This window comes from Thalia democratica, chromosome 9 (assembly GCF_965202585.1).
Source record: "Thalia democratica chromosome 9, ktThaDemo2.hap1.1, whole genome shotgun sequence".
NCBI lineage: Eukaryota > Metazoa > Chordata > Thaliacea > Salpida > Salpidae > Thalia > Thalia democratica.
The window spans coordinates 10,555,804-10,575,606 of NC_139173.1; the positions used below are offsets into that span (position 1 = coordinate 10,555,804).

General features: G+C 27.2%; 1 protein-coding gene and 1 non-coding gene across 2 annotated transcripts; one reads left to right on the plus strand and one right to left on the minus strand.

Annotated features, from left to right (window-relative positions):
* Positions 1-3,303: 3,303 nt before the first annotated feature.
* LOC145843984 (vacuolar protein sorting-associated protein 26C-like) lies at positions 3,304-13,633 on the plus strand. Its single transcript, XM_082951287.1, has 6 exons — positions 3,304-3,373; positions 6,338-6,528; positions 7,117-7,219; positions 11,855-12,007; positions 12,689-12,866; positions 13,125-13,633. The coding sequence occupies exons 1-6, from the start codon at positions 3,320-3,322 to the stop codon at positions 13,331-13,333; spliced, it is 888 nt and encodes a 295-aa protein (XP_082807413.1). The 5' UTR covers positions 3,304-3,319; the 3' UTR covers positions 13,334-13,633.
* Positions 13,634-18,889: 5,256 nt separating this feature from the next.
* On the minus strand, positions 18,890-18,996 carry LOC145845298 (U6 spliceosomal RNA). The gene has a single exon (XR_014370342.1). It is a non-coding gene; the product is annotated as a U6 spliceosomal RNA (small nuclear RNA).
* Positions 18,997-19,803: the final 807 nt, after the last annotated feature.

The window sequence follows — 19,803 nt, forward strand, 5'->3', positions numbered from 1 at the left end:
TTATGGACATAACTATATAATTTATATAACTAAATATAATAAAACTAAGTAATATTGTTTTATTATGTACAAATAAACGCAATGACAGCTCACAATAAGTCTAAACACTTAAAGTTAACAATTAGAAGGAAAACGTGCTCTGGATTCCCTCCTTGACGTGTCACTGGTCTCCGGTCGCTCAGTTTCTGGCACTCGACGTTGGTCCGTCTCGTTTACAGAATCTTGATGAACGTGGCTTGATCTTCTTTCGTTTCCTTTCCGTGAACGGAGCGTGGCGATAAAATACAATATAAATAGGCACGATGATATAAATATGTATAGATATTACAATACAAGTACAATAGTAAGTAGATACGATAGTATAAATATGTATAAATATTACGACAGAATTATTTAAAAGTACGAAAACAACTTGTTCGTAGAAGTGTAGCTAAGGTTGACGCCACAGTCTGTGTGGGCTTGCTCGATAAGATAAATGTTCAAGTTTGTTTCCTTGAACGCTGAGGACTCAATCGTGGAATTCAGTGTTCAAATTGATCCAAAGAAGTTGTCTGCTACAGTATGCGTAGGCTTATGAGTATGGCACGTTAACAACTCAAATCGAGTTGTTCGCCCCGTCGACGTTGTTGAATAAGAAGGTTTTCTCGGGTGTCATCTAGCTATTCCAAGATGGCGACTAATGTTCAGAGCGCCAAGAGAAAGTTTTTCCAAAGTTTAGCTAGATTTTCCAAGATGGCGGCTAACGCTCAAATTTGCGAGCAGCAGAGTGTCGCTTCGTGCTTGTTTCGAGGTAAATGACCTGCTTCACGCTCTGATTGGGCGTATTTATAGTTTTTCGATTCTTTTTCAGGAATTTCCAATAATCACGCGATCTCTCATTTGATTCTCTCATTTTCCTGGACTTTGGACTGTAGATCACTTGATCTATCATTTGATTCTCTCATTTTCCCTTAGCCACACCCATAAACAAGCTATTTCCAGTTCAATCAAGAAATCAAAGACAAAAATCATTTTAACTAGCACTTTTTTTGTTTGTGAAAAATAGTTTTTTAGGGAATTAGTTTTACTATATTTATTTGTTGTTTTTTTTAAAGGAAAAATATAATATCAAGTGATTAACATTAATTTCTTTAAGTTATTAAAATTTGGACACAAGGCAAAATAAGATTTTGCATAAGTGTCCTACAGCACCAATCATTTCTTACTATAACCTTAAAATCTTGACTACAATGTTTTATGATTAAAAGTACAGTAATATTTCTTAAACACATGTTTATATTTTATTATGAGTAGCCCAATCGTGAAAGAATTAAAAGATTAATAAGTTTGTAAAGTTTTACCTTTGCTACAGTGAAAATAAGCGTTGTAACAGTCTAATTGATAGCTACATTTTTTATAGATCGATCCAATATAAGTTCTCTATCAGAGTAGTCAAAATGCTAATAGATCATTCTGATTGAGCACTGAAGCGTATAAACTTTTGTTTGTTTTATATTAAATTTTTCATGATTGAGTAAATTATGTCTTTTCACAAGTATAGCCTTTAACTATTGTTTTTATTTCAAAAAAAAAATCAATAAATTGGTCAATTAAAAAAATACTTTTGAAAAAAATAAAATTCTAAATGGGGCTACAGAGCGTTGCTTTTCGATCTCAGTCAAAACAAAAAACTTTACAGAAAACGATGTTTTCAAAATGTTCCAAAGCTGTGAAATTTCGATTACTTCTAAGGTGGAGGTGTTGAACGCAGCGAAGGCTTGGTTGAGATTGAGGTGTAAACGAGGTGACAACGAGGCAGGTTCGCGAGCAACCTGTTTGCGAGGTTAACGACCCCAGTTTAAAGCATCTGAAGAAACCCTCCAAAACGACGAAGTGATAAAAGCCAAAATCATTGTACATATAAACCTGAAGGTATACTTCATTGCTATTACAGTCAGCAGCTGTTTAGCATGCGTGCGAGGGTATCCCCCTTGCTTCACCCCATCAGCTTCCCCTAAAGTGATGACAGCGGCAAATTTATCGTGTTCGCGACAAAAAAAAAAATCTAGGTTAAGTCCTTCAATATAAAAATACTTGCTCTTGACTGGCCAACATATGCCAGACTGGAAGGCTTCTGCGCATGCGCGTTAATTTTTGGATTATTTGGTGAGGTCCACATCGTCGGAGGTCCACGTCGGCTTGCCTACCAAGCAACTTGTGCTTTCGATTTTATGGCGTCCGGTGAAAAAGCGGGCCGGATAAAAGAGAAGAGGGTGTAACCGACTTGCGCGCTTGACGGCAACTTCCGGGTTTGAAGGCCGGGTTGATGCGATGGCGGAACATGATGGAGCACGATGCCGAGCACAACGCAAGGAGTAGGCAAGGATCCCGTCGGAAATAAGCTTTTTGTAATGTTTGGAAAGCGCACGAGTCGCTCTAAAGTTTTTAACGTTTTCGTCGTCATCAAGTGTCCGTATACCGTCGGTTCAGAACAATTACTCTAACTTGGTTGTTTTAGAAAGACAGGAGAAGGCAAGATAAGATTACCGTCGTCGGAAGTCCTTGCAATTATTCCTGTGTTTTGTTACCCTTTCAATAACAAAGAAAACGTTGTGGCAAATAGTATTTTTTATATAATTTCTTACAAGATACTTATAAGTCTAACAAAAGTAAAGACTAGATGAAAATAACTTTAGCATAAAGTTTAGATTGTAACTTTAAGTTTACATATATAAACTTAAAACTTCAAAATAAAACTAGAAAATATTTTCTAAAGTAAGAAAGATATTTATAACTACAACTGCTTATTTTTTGTTTCAAATAGCTGGTTAAAATGAAAGTTCTATAATCAAACATAAAAAAATCTTTTTCAAAACGCTGTTTTATAAATTTGCAACTAATGAATGCAAATTTCTTTATTAAAAAAATTATGAAGATTATATGTTTAAAAAATTTCTGATTTAAAAGTATAAGCGTATTTTTTATTTTTATGTTTTTGTTAAAGTCTTGAATAAGTTATATTACAACTTCTAAAAGATTTCTTATAACTAAGTTTCGTTCAGAATATATTAAAACAAAACCATTTTTTTTAAGTATTGAAAACGATTTTCATAAAAAAAAACATGGTAAAATACAAAAGTAAAACAGTTTTAAAAACTTACTTTCTTTTTACTTGTTGTGTTTATCCAAGGATAGTTATAAAATATCAACTGTTTTCGCCACTTGGTTAAAGCTTTTAAACTTTAAAAAGTTATAGTTTTGGGAAATTTTTGTTTTCCATGCAAATTTAAGACAAAGTGATATGAATAAAGTTTATGACTGAAACTTTGAAGAAAGAAGGATGGCATCTGTAGAGATTAGACTTGACAATTCAACAAAAGTTCACCATGAAGGGGTTAATAAACTTTTGTGATAGTTTAAATATATACTTTTAAGTTTCTTATGTTCTACCATAAAAATGTTAAATAAATATAGATATTGTTTATTAAACCAAAACAAAGCGCTCAAAAATTTATTCCAAGTACCAGGTGTACGAAAAAACCTTTTGGTTATCGAATCGTACACTAGGATACAGTTTAATGTCATGTTCAGGACAAAAATACTTTACTTCTTTGTTTAAGCACCAATTTGTTTTGTATAATTATACAAAGGCATTTTCTTTAACTCTAATTTTTGCAACAAGAAACGTTGACTGGATAAAAGAGAGTGTGTAGTTTTATCTGCTCCTTAATAATTAAGTTTTAGTCAAGCAAAAACATGAAAACTAAATTTTATGTAAACAAAAAACCCTTGGTGACAGGAAAAAAAGTATCAGAAGTGGGGTTTGAACCCAACCCCCACATCTGTATTCAGAACTATCAATATTGCATTACAATAAATCATCTTCACTTGAGTTTGGTGCCTTAGACCAATAGGCAATCCTGACATACTAACATATGAATTTTTTTTGTTTAATGAAAATACATTAAAAGTTACTGCACCTTTTAAGTAATAAGTTTTTTGCAAGAGTCTAACAAGCAGGTTTTTCCTGTTAAGTTTTACCTTTACTTTAATGATTAATTATCAAAAATAAAACACAGAAAAAAGCTATGATTTAAAATTAAAAAAATCTTAGTGGCATGTCATTTGGAAAACATTCATAAGGCTAAAATCTTGACTTTAAAAAACCCTAAGTGTTGGAAAGTGTTAGAAAACCCTTGGCTCAAATCCCCAAGAGATTGATTTTTGATTCTGCAACTAAGAATAAAACCCAACTGTGTGTTCACAGCTACAAAAAGAATGCACAAGCAATTGTTACAAACAAAATTTAAACTAATAAATACTTAAGTCAGAAAATGCTTATTATCAAATGATATTATCCTGCTCCTTCTTCAATTGATAGTTGTATAATAGAAAATAAATTTTGAAAAACTATCAGTGCTTTCAATAGAAGAACAGATCATTGATCAAAAGGTCTTTCTCCACATCAGTCCATTGACCATGGTTGTAAGTGTTCACTTTTTTTTTCTTTGTTTGTTAACACTTACTAAGATTCATATTTCAACATTAAAATTTAGTAAATTTAAAAGTAGAATTTAACTTGAATCCCAAAAACTAAAAAGAAAATTGTTGAAAACTTTGCTTTTACATTACTTTAGTTACATGATTTTAATTATAAAATATCTTTCATTGAAGTTGTTCAAAGTTTCCTATCGATATCTCAGAAAAACTTTTAAAATAATTACTCAAAAATAAAGAGGGAGATAGATTTTTAGTGAAATATTATTATTTTGCCTTTTTAGCAAACCTCTTATAAAGAACCTATTAAACCCTTTAACTTTGATCTCTTACATCTCAAAAGTTACTTCGAATTTTAACAAGTGGTAAAAAGTAAGTGGTAGATTAGTTAGTTTTGTGAAAAACAAGACTAAACTTTAAAAAAAAAGTTTTACCTCTATGCCCTTAATCAGTGCTTCTGAAATGGGGTTCCGCGACGCCTCTCAGGGGTTCCGTGAAGCCTTTCGAAATTTAAAAAAGACATTTATTTAATTGAACATTTTATGTAAAATTAAAATTAGGGGTTCCGCGGAAAAGTTGAACTTTTGAAAAGGGTTCCGCCACTAGAAAAAGGTTCAGAAGCACTGCCCTTAATTACTTCTATATTAATTTTATTACAAAAAGTATCTAATAAAGTTATGTTTTTTTACAAGCAGAAACTTAAAAATAAATTTGTAATTGTAACTTGGTATTAAAACTATTTTTGTTACATCAGTGCTAAGACTTTAGAATAATCTCATTACAAATACTTAAATTAACTTGATTGTTATAGCTATTACAAGTAATTGCAACTGAATAAAACATATTTTAAAATTCAGTATAGTTTATTTCCGTTAATTTTAAACTATTTTTTCTTAAATTTAAATCTATATTAAAAAGAAACAAATAAACTTGTACATGATCATAAAATAAAGTTAGGAATTCTTAAAAGAATTAAAAAAACCTTGAGAAATTTGTAAATTTCTAGAAAAAAACTATAAAAAATCCTGCATTTAATTTAATTTAAATATTAGTAATGGACTTTCTGTTAAAGTTTGAAGAAAATTGGTTAAAACCTTTGGAGAAAATAGATTTTTAGTGAAATAGAATTTTTGTGCCTTTTTGGTTTGCACCTTCTATTAGGTAGCTAATGCGGTTACTACCTTTGATTTCTTAAATCTCAAAAGTTACATAGAACTTTTTAAAGTTGTTATAAATGTCTGACAGCTCAGATTAAACTACAAAATTAGATAAACTTGTAAAAATCAGTTTGGACCCCTCCCCATCCTATGCCCTCAAGTAATTCAAATATAATTGTACATGTAAATGATACAATTTTGCTAGGTGGTTTATATACAAAAGTGATAAATTTGATGCTAAATAATTGAAAGAACTCAAAAGACAATTTAAGTGTTACCAATAAATCCTGAATAGAGTCTTGTAGACACAATAACTAAGTAATAAACAAATTATTTACATGGACACAATATAGATTCAAAAGTGTTGTTTTTATATTTATGTTAGTTTACAAATAACCTTTTTGACTGAGCTTCATTTGCTGTATTGTTGTCTTCTTCTACAAGACAAGTTTTAAATTCACTCTCTAAAAATGCTTACGTTTTTTTTTCTCACTTTCTGTTCTCAATACGAACTGTGACATCACATAAAACTTTCAACTTTAACTCTTCTGTAATAATTTAAAAACAAAAACGGTAAGAATATTGATTGTTTTATTACAGTCCAAAATTGAGTATTAAAATATTTTTGTCATTTTTCTAGGTATGAAAATTATTTTTTGATAAAATAATTCAGTTATCAATGTTTATTTCATTTAAATTTTAAGGAAATTCTAAAAGGAAAGGTGTTTGTTGAAAGCAAAAGTCCATTTTCACATCAAGGTGTCACTGTGCTTGTGGAAGGAAATGTCATGCTCTCGCTAAACTCCAAAAATGTTGGAACTGTGGAAGCAATGGTGAACAAGAGTAAACAAATTCCCATCGTATTTAACAAAGTAGACTTGTTAAAACCTGGAAAGTTGGTTGTAGTTTGTTTTAAGTTATTTGTTAAACAGATTTCTATAATTTGCATTTTAGTAAAAACACTGGCTCAGTTTTTATGTTTATCGGTATTTTAAATAGCTAAAAACATATTTAATTTGTTTGCTTACAAGTTTTTTTTCATAGATTGTGTATGTTGAGTTGAGCTTTTTGCTTTTAATATTACAAATAAAGCTTTAAAAGTTAACATGCACTTTAAATATCAAAGGAGTCTGTAAACTTTATAGATAAATATGGACTGAATGAATAAATAGATTAGAAAAAAATTATAGTGAATTAAAAAAAATCCATGTAGAAACAAACAAATTTTAAATTTTATTTGTCTATAACGCAAAATTGCATTAATAGAAAATTTATGAACTTTAAACTTATTAACCTTTCTCTTAAAAAAGCTTCACATCTAGTCAAGTTAATAAAATGAACTAGTTCTGACTTATTTAAATAATTCAATCAAAAATTTCTTAAATTAAATTAAGTACATATGGCAATTTAAAATTACACAGTTTTTTCTATTAAAATTTTATAATGTATACCTCTTTTTAAACAATAATAAAACTTTATACAGATTTATAGATTCAGTTACTGAGTTACCATTTCAACTAGAGCTTAAATCTAACTCTTCCAATCCATTGTATGAAACTTACCATGGTGTGCATATACAAATACAAGTTTGTAGTTTTTTTGTATATTTAATGTTATAATATATTTATTGATTAAGTATATTATATTATTTTAATGTTTTTAAAACTTAGTTACAATACCAGGGTTGCCACTCGGTCAGGAAAAGTCAGGAAATCAGGAAAAGTCAGGAAAAATTTTAAAAAATGACAAAAGTCAGGAAAAAATGGGGGGTTTTGAAAAAAAGTCAGGAAAATTCAGGAAATTTGATAAAATTAAAAAAAATTCAGTTTAAATTTACAAAATTCCTTGTTTTCCAAAGCCTTCAAATGGTAAAAATTAATTGAAAGTCCTTTAAAGTCAGAAAAAAATTACAAAATTTTCCTAGAAATTTACATAAATATTTATTTTTATTTCCAATGCCTTCACCTGGTATAAATTAGTAAAATATCCTTTATAAAACTGCAAAAATTTTCTATTAACTTATTGAACAAGTACCCTACTTGAACAAGCAGATTTTGTAAGCTTTTTAGTATTGATGATCTTTAGCAAGGACATTTCCATAGTGAAACAGTGATATATACACAAAAGTTTATCAAGCATAATTTTAGAATCAAAGTGTTTTTATTCAAATAATTGAGTTCTTTATAACTAAGCAGTTAGTTTAGTATTTTATGTAACAAGTTAATGTGTATACTTAACCTCTTTATAATTTTTTCAAAGTTATTTAAATTTATAAATTAAGTTATAAGAGAGGTAGGTATATGCCAAGATTAAATTTACTTATTATGTGTATTTTTTGTAGAGTAACTTAAGTTTTTAAAGTAAATAAGAGTATATTTATTTGATACAAATTTATACTAAATGATAAGAGGAAATATTTTATACAACAGATATATAGTTTATAGCGAAAGATGTTTACATGATTTTATCTGCCAATTAATTGCTAATAACAATTTTTTTTTTTCATTTAAACAGTTTATTGTGCAATGCTTTCAAAATTTAACTAATTTCCTTGTCAAAACAAAATAAATACTCACAAAAATTAATTAATCAAACAAAATACGAGTAAACTAAAGAAGCAATCACTATAAAACTAATCAGACTAATCATAAAAACTAAAATAGATAATTATAACAAAAATAGACTATTTAAAAATGTTACGTGTAATTCTAGATCCTTTATCAGTACCTAGTTGGAGGTTAAGTTTAGGTTTAATTTTTTTAATCATAATAGCCTTTACTGCAAGTAAAACATTTCTATTTTTACAAAATTTAATTACCTCAAAACAATTAAAAATATCATTATGATTCTGACAGATTCTATATATTGTTCTATATGTGAAAAAACTGCACTATTTGTGGGTTTTGTATGTTCTTTAATTCTGTCGAACAGTTGTCGCTCCGTTTCTCCAATATATTGGGTATCCAGGCCACCTGGACATTGAAACTTATAAACGATGCAATTTCTGTAGAGTTTGTTGATCTTTTCTTCAATGAAAATTAGTTTCCAACTTTAGATGTTCTGAAAGCTACTTTGATATTAATTCCAACTGTTTCCAAATTTTTTCATATTTCTGCTCAATTTTTCTGAAACCTTTTTTATATAAGGAACTGTTAGATACTGTTGTTTAGGAATTTGTGGCTTATCTTCTAATTTTTAAAGTTTTTCTATTTCATTGTTTATGAAATTAATCGGATAACCGTTTCTCAAAAGAAGATTCTTTATTCTATTTGTTTCTAGGTTCTGTAGTTCTTCTGACACTAATCTTTTGTTTCTGATGAACAATTGTCTAATCAAGTTTTTCTTCCATGATTGCGGGGTACAAGAGTGAAAATTTAATATCACATCTGTGTTTGATGGTTTCTTGTAAATTGAGGTAGTAAATCTGTTCTCTTCCAGCTTAACACTTATGTCAAAAAAAGGAAGTTTATTTGATGTACTTGTTTCCATTGTGAAAACAAGATCTTGATGTAGAGTACTTAATTTTTGATTGAATTCATTTGTCATTTCTTCATTTGAGAAGATAGTAAAAATGTCGTCCACATATCTCTTGTACATTTTAGGTTGAATTTCATTTAGAAGACCTGTTTCTAATTTGCAAACGAATCAATTGGCCAAAAGGGGGGCCAATGGCGATCCTATAGATAGTCCATCTTTTTGTTTGAATACTTGATTATTAAAACAGAAGATGCTCTGTGAGCAAGTTTTCAGCATGTTCTTAAATACCTTTTTTGTTATTTTTGATTTTGTGAATACTGAAAGATTTTCTTTTGAGTATACATCGTTTGCTACCATGTTTATTGTTTCCTCTAATGGAACACATGTGTATAGACTTTTTATGTCAAAGTAAAATCAACTTTTCTAAATCAGTAAATTCTAAATCAGTATTTTCTAAATCAGTTTTACAAAGTAAAACTTTTCTAAATCAGTTTTACTTATATAAATTGTTCACTTATTTAATAAAATACTACCCAAAATATATAGTTTACTTTTTTATGTCTTTTTTTTTACAGTTACTTAAGTATATTCTTTTTTAATTGATTTTTAATTTAAGGATTTAATATTAAATAGTTTGGGTAGTATATTATTAAACAAAGTGAACACTTATATAAGTAAAACTGATTTAGAAAAGTCAGGAAAATTTTGGTAAAAAGTCAGGAAAAGTCAGGAAATTTTTCTCAGCTTGATGAGTGGCAACCATGAATACTATCAAATGCTATTTTTATGATCACAGGAAACTAGTTTGTTTTTACGAAAACTAACTTGCTTAAAGTATGAACTATAGATAAGTTTGTATATAATATAAAAGTTTTAATTAAATTTTGTGACGTTTTTACTTTAGAATAATGATATGTAATATTATCTATTTTACAAATATTTTATTAGACTTGTATAGCTTTGAAAAGTCTGTTAAAGACAAAAAACTGGTTTAAATACACTGAAAATGTAGTTTGAAATTTTAGAAATAGTTCCTTGAAAATTTTTAGTAATGTATAAACTTAAATTTTTCTATTATCATTTTATTGGAAATTTATATCTTATTTTTATGTCTTTACATATATATCTTTTTCTTGTTTGAGCGAAAACTTTCAGTTTTTAGAAAATTTTTACACTTCAAAAGTTATATGCTTGTTTAAAACTTAAAAACAACTTTCAAAAAGAATAACACAAAACTTGTTTATTTACACTTTTATAAAACTTAAAATTTTTGAAAAGAATATTGGAAATTTGTAGGAGATAGATTTGTAATTTTTTTTTCTTTTTAGTTTGCATCTATTATATCCAACTTTTATGATTTTTATTTCAAAAACTTATTTTTTAAGATAAAAAGTAACTGGTAGCTGAAATAAACCTCTTCAAAATGTGACTGACTTGACAATAATTTTTTTTTATAATTATGTTAATTAGTTTTTTAAGTTATAATTTTTGTATTCAGTTGTTATTTATTACATACAAGTAAATATGTAATCTCACATAGATTGTTTTTTACAATACAGAGAATACTTATAGTAAAGCATGATAACCCTATTTTTTCTTAGTTTAATCTTATGTTTTTAAACATATGAAATTATTACTTTTTTAATTTATTATTCTATTAGATCTAACATAGGTTGAGTTTTAATTATACAAAATCAAGTTTGTTTTTTGTATATTAAATCTTTAGTATGTATATGATAAATCTAAATATTAGTTATGTGAAAACACAAGTTTTGAAATCATCTATGTTTATAGACTATAAATAGGTTAAACTGGAATCAGAATTGAATACTGTTGTAAAATATTTCATCACAGGTTAAATTTTAAGTCTAAGATTTTTCTATATCTACCTCTTTTTTCTCCAAGCTTGAAATGTTAATAATGGTAACACAAACATTTAAGGTTAAATATCAATTAAGTGAATATATTATTTACTATTTACCGCATTTTTTTTTTCATGATCTTATTCATTAAAAACAGGCTATGAATACCTAAAGTAAGTTTTAATTTTTAAATATTTCAAAGGTTTTTTAAAAAGTCAATCTAACCCAGGTTAGTATATGTATCACAGGTTATATTTTTAGTTGCAAAAAAACATTTGGTAGCTTTAAAAGAAGATGACACAGTATATGTATGAATTTTTTTTTTCTAAAATATTTTCTAATTTATAATTTTAAATGTTTAACAACCTGTTTTAAACAGTTTACAGATTTTGTAAAGCTTGCAAAATAACTTAAACGACAAATGAAGGTGCAAATAATATCACAGGTTATATTTTTAGTTGCAAAAAAAAATTTGGTAGCTTTAAAAGAAGATGACACAGTATATGTGTGAAATTTTTTTTTCTAAAATATTTTCTAATTTATAATTTTAAATGTTTAACAACCTGTTTTAAACAGTTTACAGATTTTGTAAAGCTTGTAAAATAACTTAAACGACAAATGAAGGTGCAAATAATATAACTAACCATTTTTAGATAATAATACAAATCTCTTGTAGTTTTTTTATTTAAAAATATTTGTAAAACAAAGTTTTAAATTTGATTGTTAGTTATCAAAAAGCTAACAACTTCATATCTGGGTATAATTCTTTGTACTCATTTAATTTAATAAAACTCTCTTATATTCTAAACTTATTCGTAATTCTTTAAAATGAATATATTGATTGTTCATGTATTATTGTGAAAACATAATTGGCAACTGCAGTATTTCGTCAAATGCATTATCAAGAGAACACTTCTTCAAAAAGACCTGGTGACTCAGTCTGAAGTTTTAGTTGAATACGCGAAAGGCGAGAAGGCTGTTAGAAAGCCGGTCAAGTTTCACATCAACCCACAGTCAATTGAAAACATCAAAACTGTGAGATTTTGTTTACGTTTTAAGTTTAAAACATTATGAATTCAAAACCTCAGTTTTTTTTTCATAAATTTCTTATAACATTATAATAGACTATGAATATATTGTAAAAAAAATTTTTAGAATTGTTTATAAGCAGGGTTGCCACAAAGTCAGGAAAAACGGAAAATATTACAAAAGTCAGGATGAAATGGGGGTTTAAAAAAAAAGTCAGGAAGTTTGGCATAAACATAATCTTAGTAAGAAAGTTCATCATCACTAAAAACTACGTTTATGTTATTTTCTGAAAAAGAATTGCTTTAATTCATCAATTCTTTCAGGGTCTAATTGAATTTTCAGAATAAATTAAACTCTTAAGTCTTATTTTATGTATTTTGAATCGGTTTTTACTAAGAATTTGATTTAGAAAAAGGAGGAAAAGTCAGGAATTTTTTTCAGCTTGATCTGTGGCAACCTTGTATAAGTAATAAATTTCAGATTGTAAATAAGTTATTTAATTAAGATGAAAACCCACTTTACAATTATGACTTAATTTAAAACGGTTGCTTATTATTTTGCCCTACAAATAGTTTACAAAAAGTCTTTTGCAAAATTTATTCAAACGATTCTAAAGAAAAAAAAATACTTTAAATACTTATAAATTACTCTTTTATATCAACACATGAGCCGAACAAACTTAAACAGGGGACCATGGTGCCGAACTTTTCCATTAAGGGAGAACTGGACTCTCTGGCGTGCCGCATGTGCGATCCTTTCAGCGGGGAGCTGATGATAGAAAGATCGGAGATGCCGATCAGGTCCATCGAGCTTCAGCTGTTGAGAGTTGAAACTGTGGGAAGCTCGGAGTACAGCAGCAAGAACGGTTTGATTTCTTTTTGGTGGTTTTTACTTAAAATGTAGAATGATAATATAAATGTTTAAAAACCTTGTCAGTGGGATATGCACTATTGTTTAGTATAGTTACAAAGTCAGTTATTTTTATTAGATGGTTTTGTTGCAATCTAGCTTTAAATTCCCACTAGTTTACTGTAACTTAAGTCACGAACACTGCTATTTCACACTAAACATCATTAAATCGGTGATAAATATTAAATAATGAACCTCTATCATCCGTTTCCAGTCAGCGAGATTCAGAACATCGAGGTGGGGAGCGGTGACGTGGCGCACTTGAGGGGAATACCCCTCTACATGCTCCTCCCGCGCCTCTTCTCCTGTCCCTCGCTGCAGTCGACCAACTTCTGCGTGGATTTCGAGCTGAACGTGGCCGTCGTGTTCCAGAACGACGTCGTCATCACCGAGAACTTCCCTCTCACCATCACCAGGTTCTGATTGGTTGGTTTTTTTTTTGTGAAAATAACATACTAAAGTTTTCAAACTTGTTTTAATAAATTATTATATTTTAGTAAAAACTCAACCGGTTTCTTGTTGGTTGAGATCATTGAAAATTTATCATATGTTTGTGATCAAAAAAATTGATTTTGAGTATTTTAACACTTTTAAATTTTTGTGAAGCAAAAATAGCAATTTAAAAGTAGACATTTTAATAAATATTTTTTTGATGTTTTAAAATTTTTTTATAGAATTTCTTTTGAAATCACTTTCATCTTAAGTGAAATTAGACTTTTTTAACTAGACAAAATATTTACTTTTTTTTTTCTTCTTCTTTAATTTTTGAACTTTTAGATTTTTTTAGGTTATGATTTAATTGTGCAATATATAAAACTGTTATAAATATTTGTTTACTAATAATGTATTTTTATTTTACATTTTGCAATGGTTATTCTAATTATCAAAAGTTTAATTAGAAAATAATATTACTTATTTGTAGAGTTTGGTATTATAAATTAATATTAAAACTTTGTACTGTTTAGCTCAATTAAAAAATCTTATTCAGTTTGTAACTTTCGATTTGATTATTTTCTCGTCATATTTTTAATATATGTTTCATTTTTGGTATTTGTTATGGTCAATTTAAATTTAGCTCCTTCCTCATATATTTAAGCTTAGATTAAAATTTTATAGCAATCTAGAGCTAAGTAGAAGTAAGAAAAATTTATATACTAATATTCGTACTATTAAACATTATATGATAAAAATAGTATTCAATATTTAATATTAGTGGTATAAGTATTTTAAAGTAAGTATTATTGATGTACAACTAATCATAAAAATAATGAGTATTCAGTTTAGTTAGCAGCAGAAAGTTAAACGACACAGATTACTACTTAAAAATTAATAGATCCTCGGTCTTTACAGATTTTTATGCTCGGTCCAGGATTGTCGCACACTCAGGATAATTCAGACTAGTTTAAAGTTTTTGAAGAACTCAAGCTAAATAAGATATATATTTTTAAATCTTAAGGTAGTTCCTTTTTACTTTATTTTTTTCTTTAAAAGTGTGTTTTTATGAAGTCATTGTAATTTTGTTTTGGTTTTTTTATTATTTTAGCTCGATTGTCAGTATTTTTTTTTTTGTTTTAACTTATATTAATTGTTTTAAAATTTTTCTCTTAAACTCAGGCTGTTTTTTTACGTCAAAGAATAACAACCCTGCTACGTTTGAGGACTCGGACTAAAAGTTTATACGAAATAATCTTCCTAAAACGTTAAGTAAGATATGTTATAAGAATATATTAAAGATTTTTAAGATATATTAAAAATTAAATAAAAAAGCAATAACAAAACTGCTTCGCAAAAAAGTCACTTGATTGAATAAAAAATCCTAAACTAAAGTTATTTTTGCATCTCTGTAGGTTTATCTGGAGGCAAATTAGCTGTAATTGAGCACAAATAATTTAGTGATTAATAATTTTTGTATGGCATATGTTGTAAATTTGTTAATGAATTGTTCATATATGGAAATCTAAAAGTAAAAAAACAAGTGGTGAATAATTTGCTTTCATTTTCAATTTTTACAAAGTTTGAAAAAAAAACTTATCCTAAAAAGCTTGAAATAAATAATACTAAAACTCAAAATAATTGATAATTTAAATTAAAAACAAATATGTTTCAGCTAAAATTTGCACATAGTTACAGTGCTTGAACAAATAGCAACTTAATGTTTTTGAAATAAGGCTAAAGTCAGAAAGGATACTGTTGTTTTAAGAATATTAATATTAACCTGTTAATTAAAAAAAAACAAGTTGATTAATGAGTAGAAATTGCTTAACAAAATACAAAAAATATAGATTGATAAATATAAGGTATAAAAAGTAGAATCTGCAATAAAGTAAGAACCTAAAGCTTTAAGCCAGTGGTAATCAAAGTGTGCACGAAATAAAATTTGGATGCATCAATAATTTGAAACTTGCACTTGATATTCTGGAGTTTTTGAAAAAGATATAAACAGAAAGGTCTTAAGTGTTTTAAGGCTAATTAAGAAGCTTACATTATATAGTCTGGAGTTTGATAAAAAGCAAAAAAAAAGATGCTAATGCGTTTTTAAGGCTAGTTTTAAAACTTACACTAGACATTCTTGATTAAAAGCACATTTGGGTGCAAAGATTTTGATTAGCTATATAACCACTGCTCTAGGCTTTTCGATTTAAAATCATGATTATTTTTTGTTGTATACTAAAAAGTCATTTTGTCATGCACAACACTATTATGTGTTTATGCTTTTGCACTAAAATAAATCTTCAGGTAAAAAGACTGTAAGTGAGAAATACTTTATTTTATTGGTAAAAATTTCGGCAGCAGAGAATAAATGAACATGTAATTTTATTTATACAGATTATAAGTATTAAATTTTTAGTTGTAAACTTATGAACTGTATACAATTTTTACACATAATTAATATTTACGAGTATTATTTTCTATTTGATTTCAATATTTCTTTTCTTATTTAGGTTTCTATTAAACAGCTCATTAAGTAAAACATAAAATTAAGTTATATATAGAATGCGTAAGATCGCACAATTTTTTTAAGTATCACTCTAATGTAAAGTATACTGCCGGAAATAAACTATAAAAATGAACTTTTTTTCGAACTCCGTGCTGAAAAAAGGATTACATAAGTATTATCAAAATTAAAACAAACAAGTATTGTTCTTAATTCTTTGATATTAACTAATAACAATGTATTAAATTTACTAGAAAATAACTTAAGATCAATTGTATTATATTTAAATTAAATTAATTATAGCAAAAAATTTGAAATAAAACTAAAATACTTTGTTAGTACAGTCAATTAAAGCAAATTTTATAATATATTTTATTTACACAACTGAAATTAGTGGGAGAATATTTATAAGAAACGTAATGATGTTTTTTAAAGCCAAAAAATTAAAAAAAAAAAAGGGAAATAAAACTATCTGTAGCTTACATTAAATTAAATACTAACCAAAAAATTAGTGATAAATAAACAAAACCTTTGGATAAAATTGGATGAAAAATTATACAAGTTATAATCATTTATGAATAATAATGTACCAGAAAAATAAAAATTGTTTTGTAATTACCTAAGTTTGGTCCTAAAGAGGGTAAATTAGTGAAATTTGTTTGCTGAAATAGATTAGGCAAGTAAAGCCAATGTTCTTCTTACAAATTTGAAATGTTTAATAGACAGCTGAAAAATACCTGAAAAAAATCAGTTAAATACTCAATAAAAGTATGTACAAACATTTACTGCAGTTAAAAATGTATATTTAATTACAAACGTGATACTTTTTATTTAAGAAGGATTTGAATATGTTTAGAAATAAACCAAATGTTCTAGATTTTATTACACATCTACCTAACCGATTTTAATAACAAATTTTATTAAACATGAATGATATATTGTAAATACTTAATACCATATAAATTTACTTAAAACTAAAAGTATGACTTAAACATAAATAAAATGTATTGTTATTTCAAAACACTTTATAACTTGTTCGTAAAAATTACAATTGAATTTAGAATTGAAAGAAGAGGGATTTGAACAAAAAATGTGAACTGAGATGTGCTGTTCCTAAATGGTTAAATTTAATCATTTTATCCTTAGGTTACCGAACATTAACCTTAATTTCCTAATATATAATCATAAAAAATAAGTATTATCAGGTAAAAAATAGTAAAATTTTGTCTCGCAAATGGATACAAATCGTTTACACAACTTTTTTCGAGTGGGAGAACGTTTATTTTTAAGTAGAATCACTTAAAGCTGCTTATTTATTTTATTGCCAACAAACAAGTAAATAAGTATTTTTGTTCTAAATTTGTGTAAAATGGCAGTTTACTAAAACCGATTTGATTGTAGTACGGCCTTTTTTTTCAGTTCAAATGTTTGTTTTGAAAATATACTTTTCATTGCAGTCCTTTCCTCCAAAAGAAGTGCTTCTAGTGTAAATTCTAATGCAAGTACCAAAATTTATTTGAAAACAAAACTTTTTTTTGCCGACTTTGCATTCATGGGGTTTTTCACTAGTATGTAGTAGTCAATATCATATTTTAGACTAAATTTTTTCTCAACAACATAAAAAAATTTACTATTTTTCATTGAAAAGTGATCTATCGGATCAACAAATAAAGATCCGACTGGACTTAAATCAAGTTAACTAAAAATGTTTTAAGCTATACGTTTTTATTATATGATAAAACTATTTTTCATTCATTTATAATCTACAATAGAAGTGAGAATTTTTTCCATTTGACAGGCAAGCACTCTTGAAGTGCATATTTCTTATAAAAGTATGTAAAGTTTATGTTTGTCATATTTTTATATGTTCAATGTTAATTTTTTTGAACTTTTTAATTAAAGAAACAATTATATTTTAAGTAATCTAAAAATATGTTGTTAATAAGCATAAAAATAAATAATGTTGTAATTGTTGTAAATAATAACCTAATTATTTAGAACCCTCAACCAAAATAATTTTATATACGACTACAGGTATACAAAACTACAAACTTTTGAAAAAAATATTGATCTATTTCTCTTATCTATTAATTGAAGAAAAAAATCCGTTTGTAAGCTTTAATATACAAAAACAATACTAACAGTTTTCCAACCTTGCTTATTAACAGTATTATAAACTAGGAGCGACGCTATTAAAATAAGTCAGTTAAAATACTAAAGTTTCCAGTTTCCTTGATAATCTTGTTTTCTATTTTGATTTTGTACAACTGGTACTTAAAATAATTGTTATGTGGGACATTCGCGGATGGTAATCGATCTGAAGAAATCAATGCAAAATTTCCTTTGAAAATTAATAAAAAAGGAGCTTTGAGAAGTAATGGCTACTTTTTTTGTTTTAATTAAATTATATTTTAAATAGATTCTTTTTCTTAAAAAGTATACAAATAACCACTAAACATAATGACCGTTCTAGTCTAACCTCATAAAGTTTTGTCTTGATGTTCTTAAAACGTACAACTATCACAACTAAAAGTTGATAAATTAAATATTTAAATTTGTTACAATACTCTGAATAAATATTTTTGATTAACTAGAAAGGGTGATTATTAAATATTAGATTAATATTTTAATTTTTTTATTATTTATTTACCATATTAAATTATTAAACATTAATAAAAAAAAAACTATAGTAGCTTTGTTTTTAATGGTAAACAAATAATTTTGTAAACGACTAATTGTAACTGTAGTGTATAAAGTTTTCTTAAATTAACTCACTACCAAAGTTTTTAGAAAATGATATTTTTTTGTTGTTCAAATATTTTTTGCAGCCCTTACCAAAAACACCACACGTCGCCACTGATGCCAACTAAACAGTAAATACTTTTTGAAAGCTGGTTTTTGTTCAACGCGATTAATTTTTGTAAACTATATTTTATTTGAAATTGTGTGTTAGAAGTTTTAAACAAATAAGTAAATACTCACGTGGACTGTGATTCAGAAATATCCAACAAATACTTCAAATAAAATATTAAAAACTGTCAACTAAAAAGTAGGAACGCTTCACGATTTTGCGTGTCATCCTTGCGCAGGGGCCATGCTAATCTTCTCTGTATCGTTCCAATTTTAGTATATGTACTGCCGAAGCAAGTACGTAAGGTTATTGAACTAAGCTTGTATATATACGCGTCGGTTCAACCTGTTACAAACATTTGTGCGCTGCATATTGTGACGTCACAATACAGTAGAGTCATTTTCTCCTTATAAAAAGAGAATTTTTTGCATTGTTATTCAGGGGAAGCGCTCAGTTCCAACCCGCGATCAATTCACACCCGATTAAATCCGAGCTTACCGACCAAGGGTTAAGGGTAACAGTAATGGTAAATTAAAAAAATATATATTAAAAAAACTAACTATAGTGTACATAACAATAAAGAAAAAAAAATGGGTGGGAACTGTAAGTATATAGTTATTCAGAGGTCGGCAGCCTTTAATATGTAACGGGCCAATTTTGATAGAAAAAGTTGCTCGCAGGCCACACTGTATAGCAAAAAGTCTTCTGTGAAATGCTGTTATAAAAAAAAATTGTACTAATATTTTTTAGAAATACTATTCAAATTGAAAACGTGACAGAATTTCCACAATTAAAGCAGTAGTAAATACTGTTTATTAAATTAAGAGTCTAATTGTTATCTTTCAGCCCATACGTTTTTGTTTTTTATTATACGAAAATCATATACAATTAGAATTATGCATATATTTTCTACATTGAAAATATATTCTGAGATTATATTTAGTTTAAAAAAGTTTATTTATTAAAAGTATTTGTGAAGTTTAATTTTGCATTATGCAATATTCAGGGTTGCCACTAGTTTTTTTAAATTTCTTCCTGGTTTTCTAAATTTCTTCCACGTTTTTGGTCTGTTTAGTACTGTTTAAGGTTAAAAACTGTGTTTAGTGG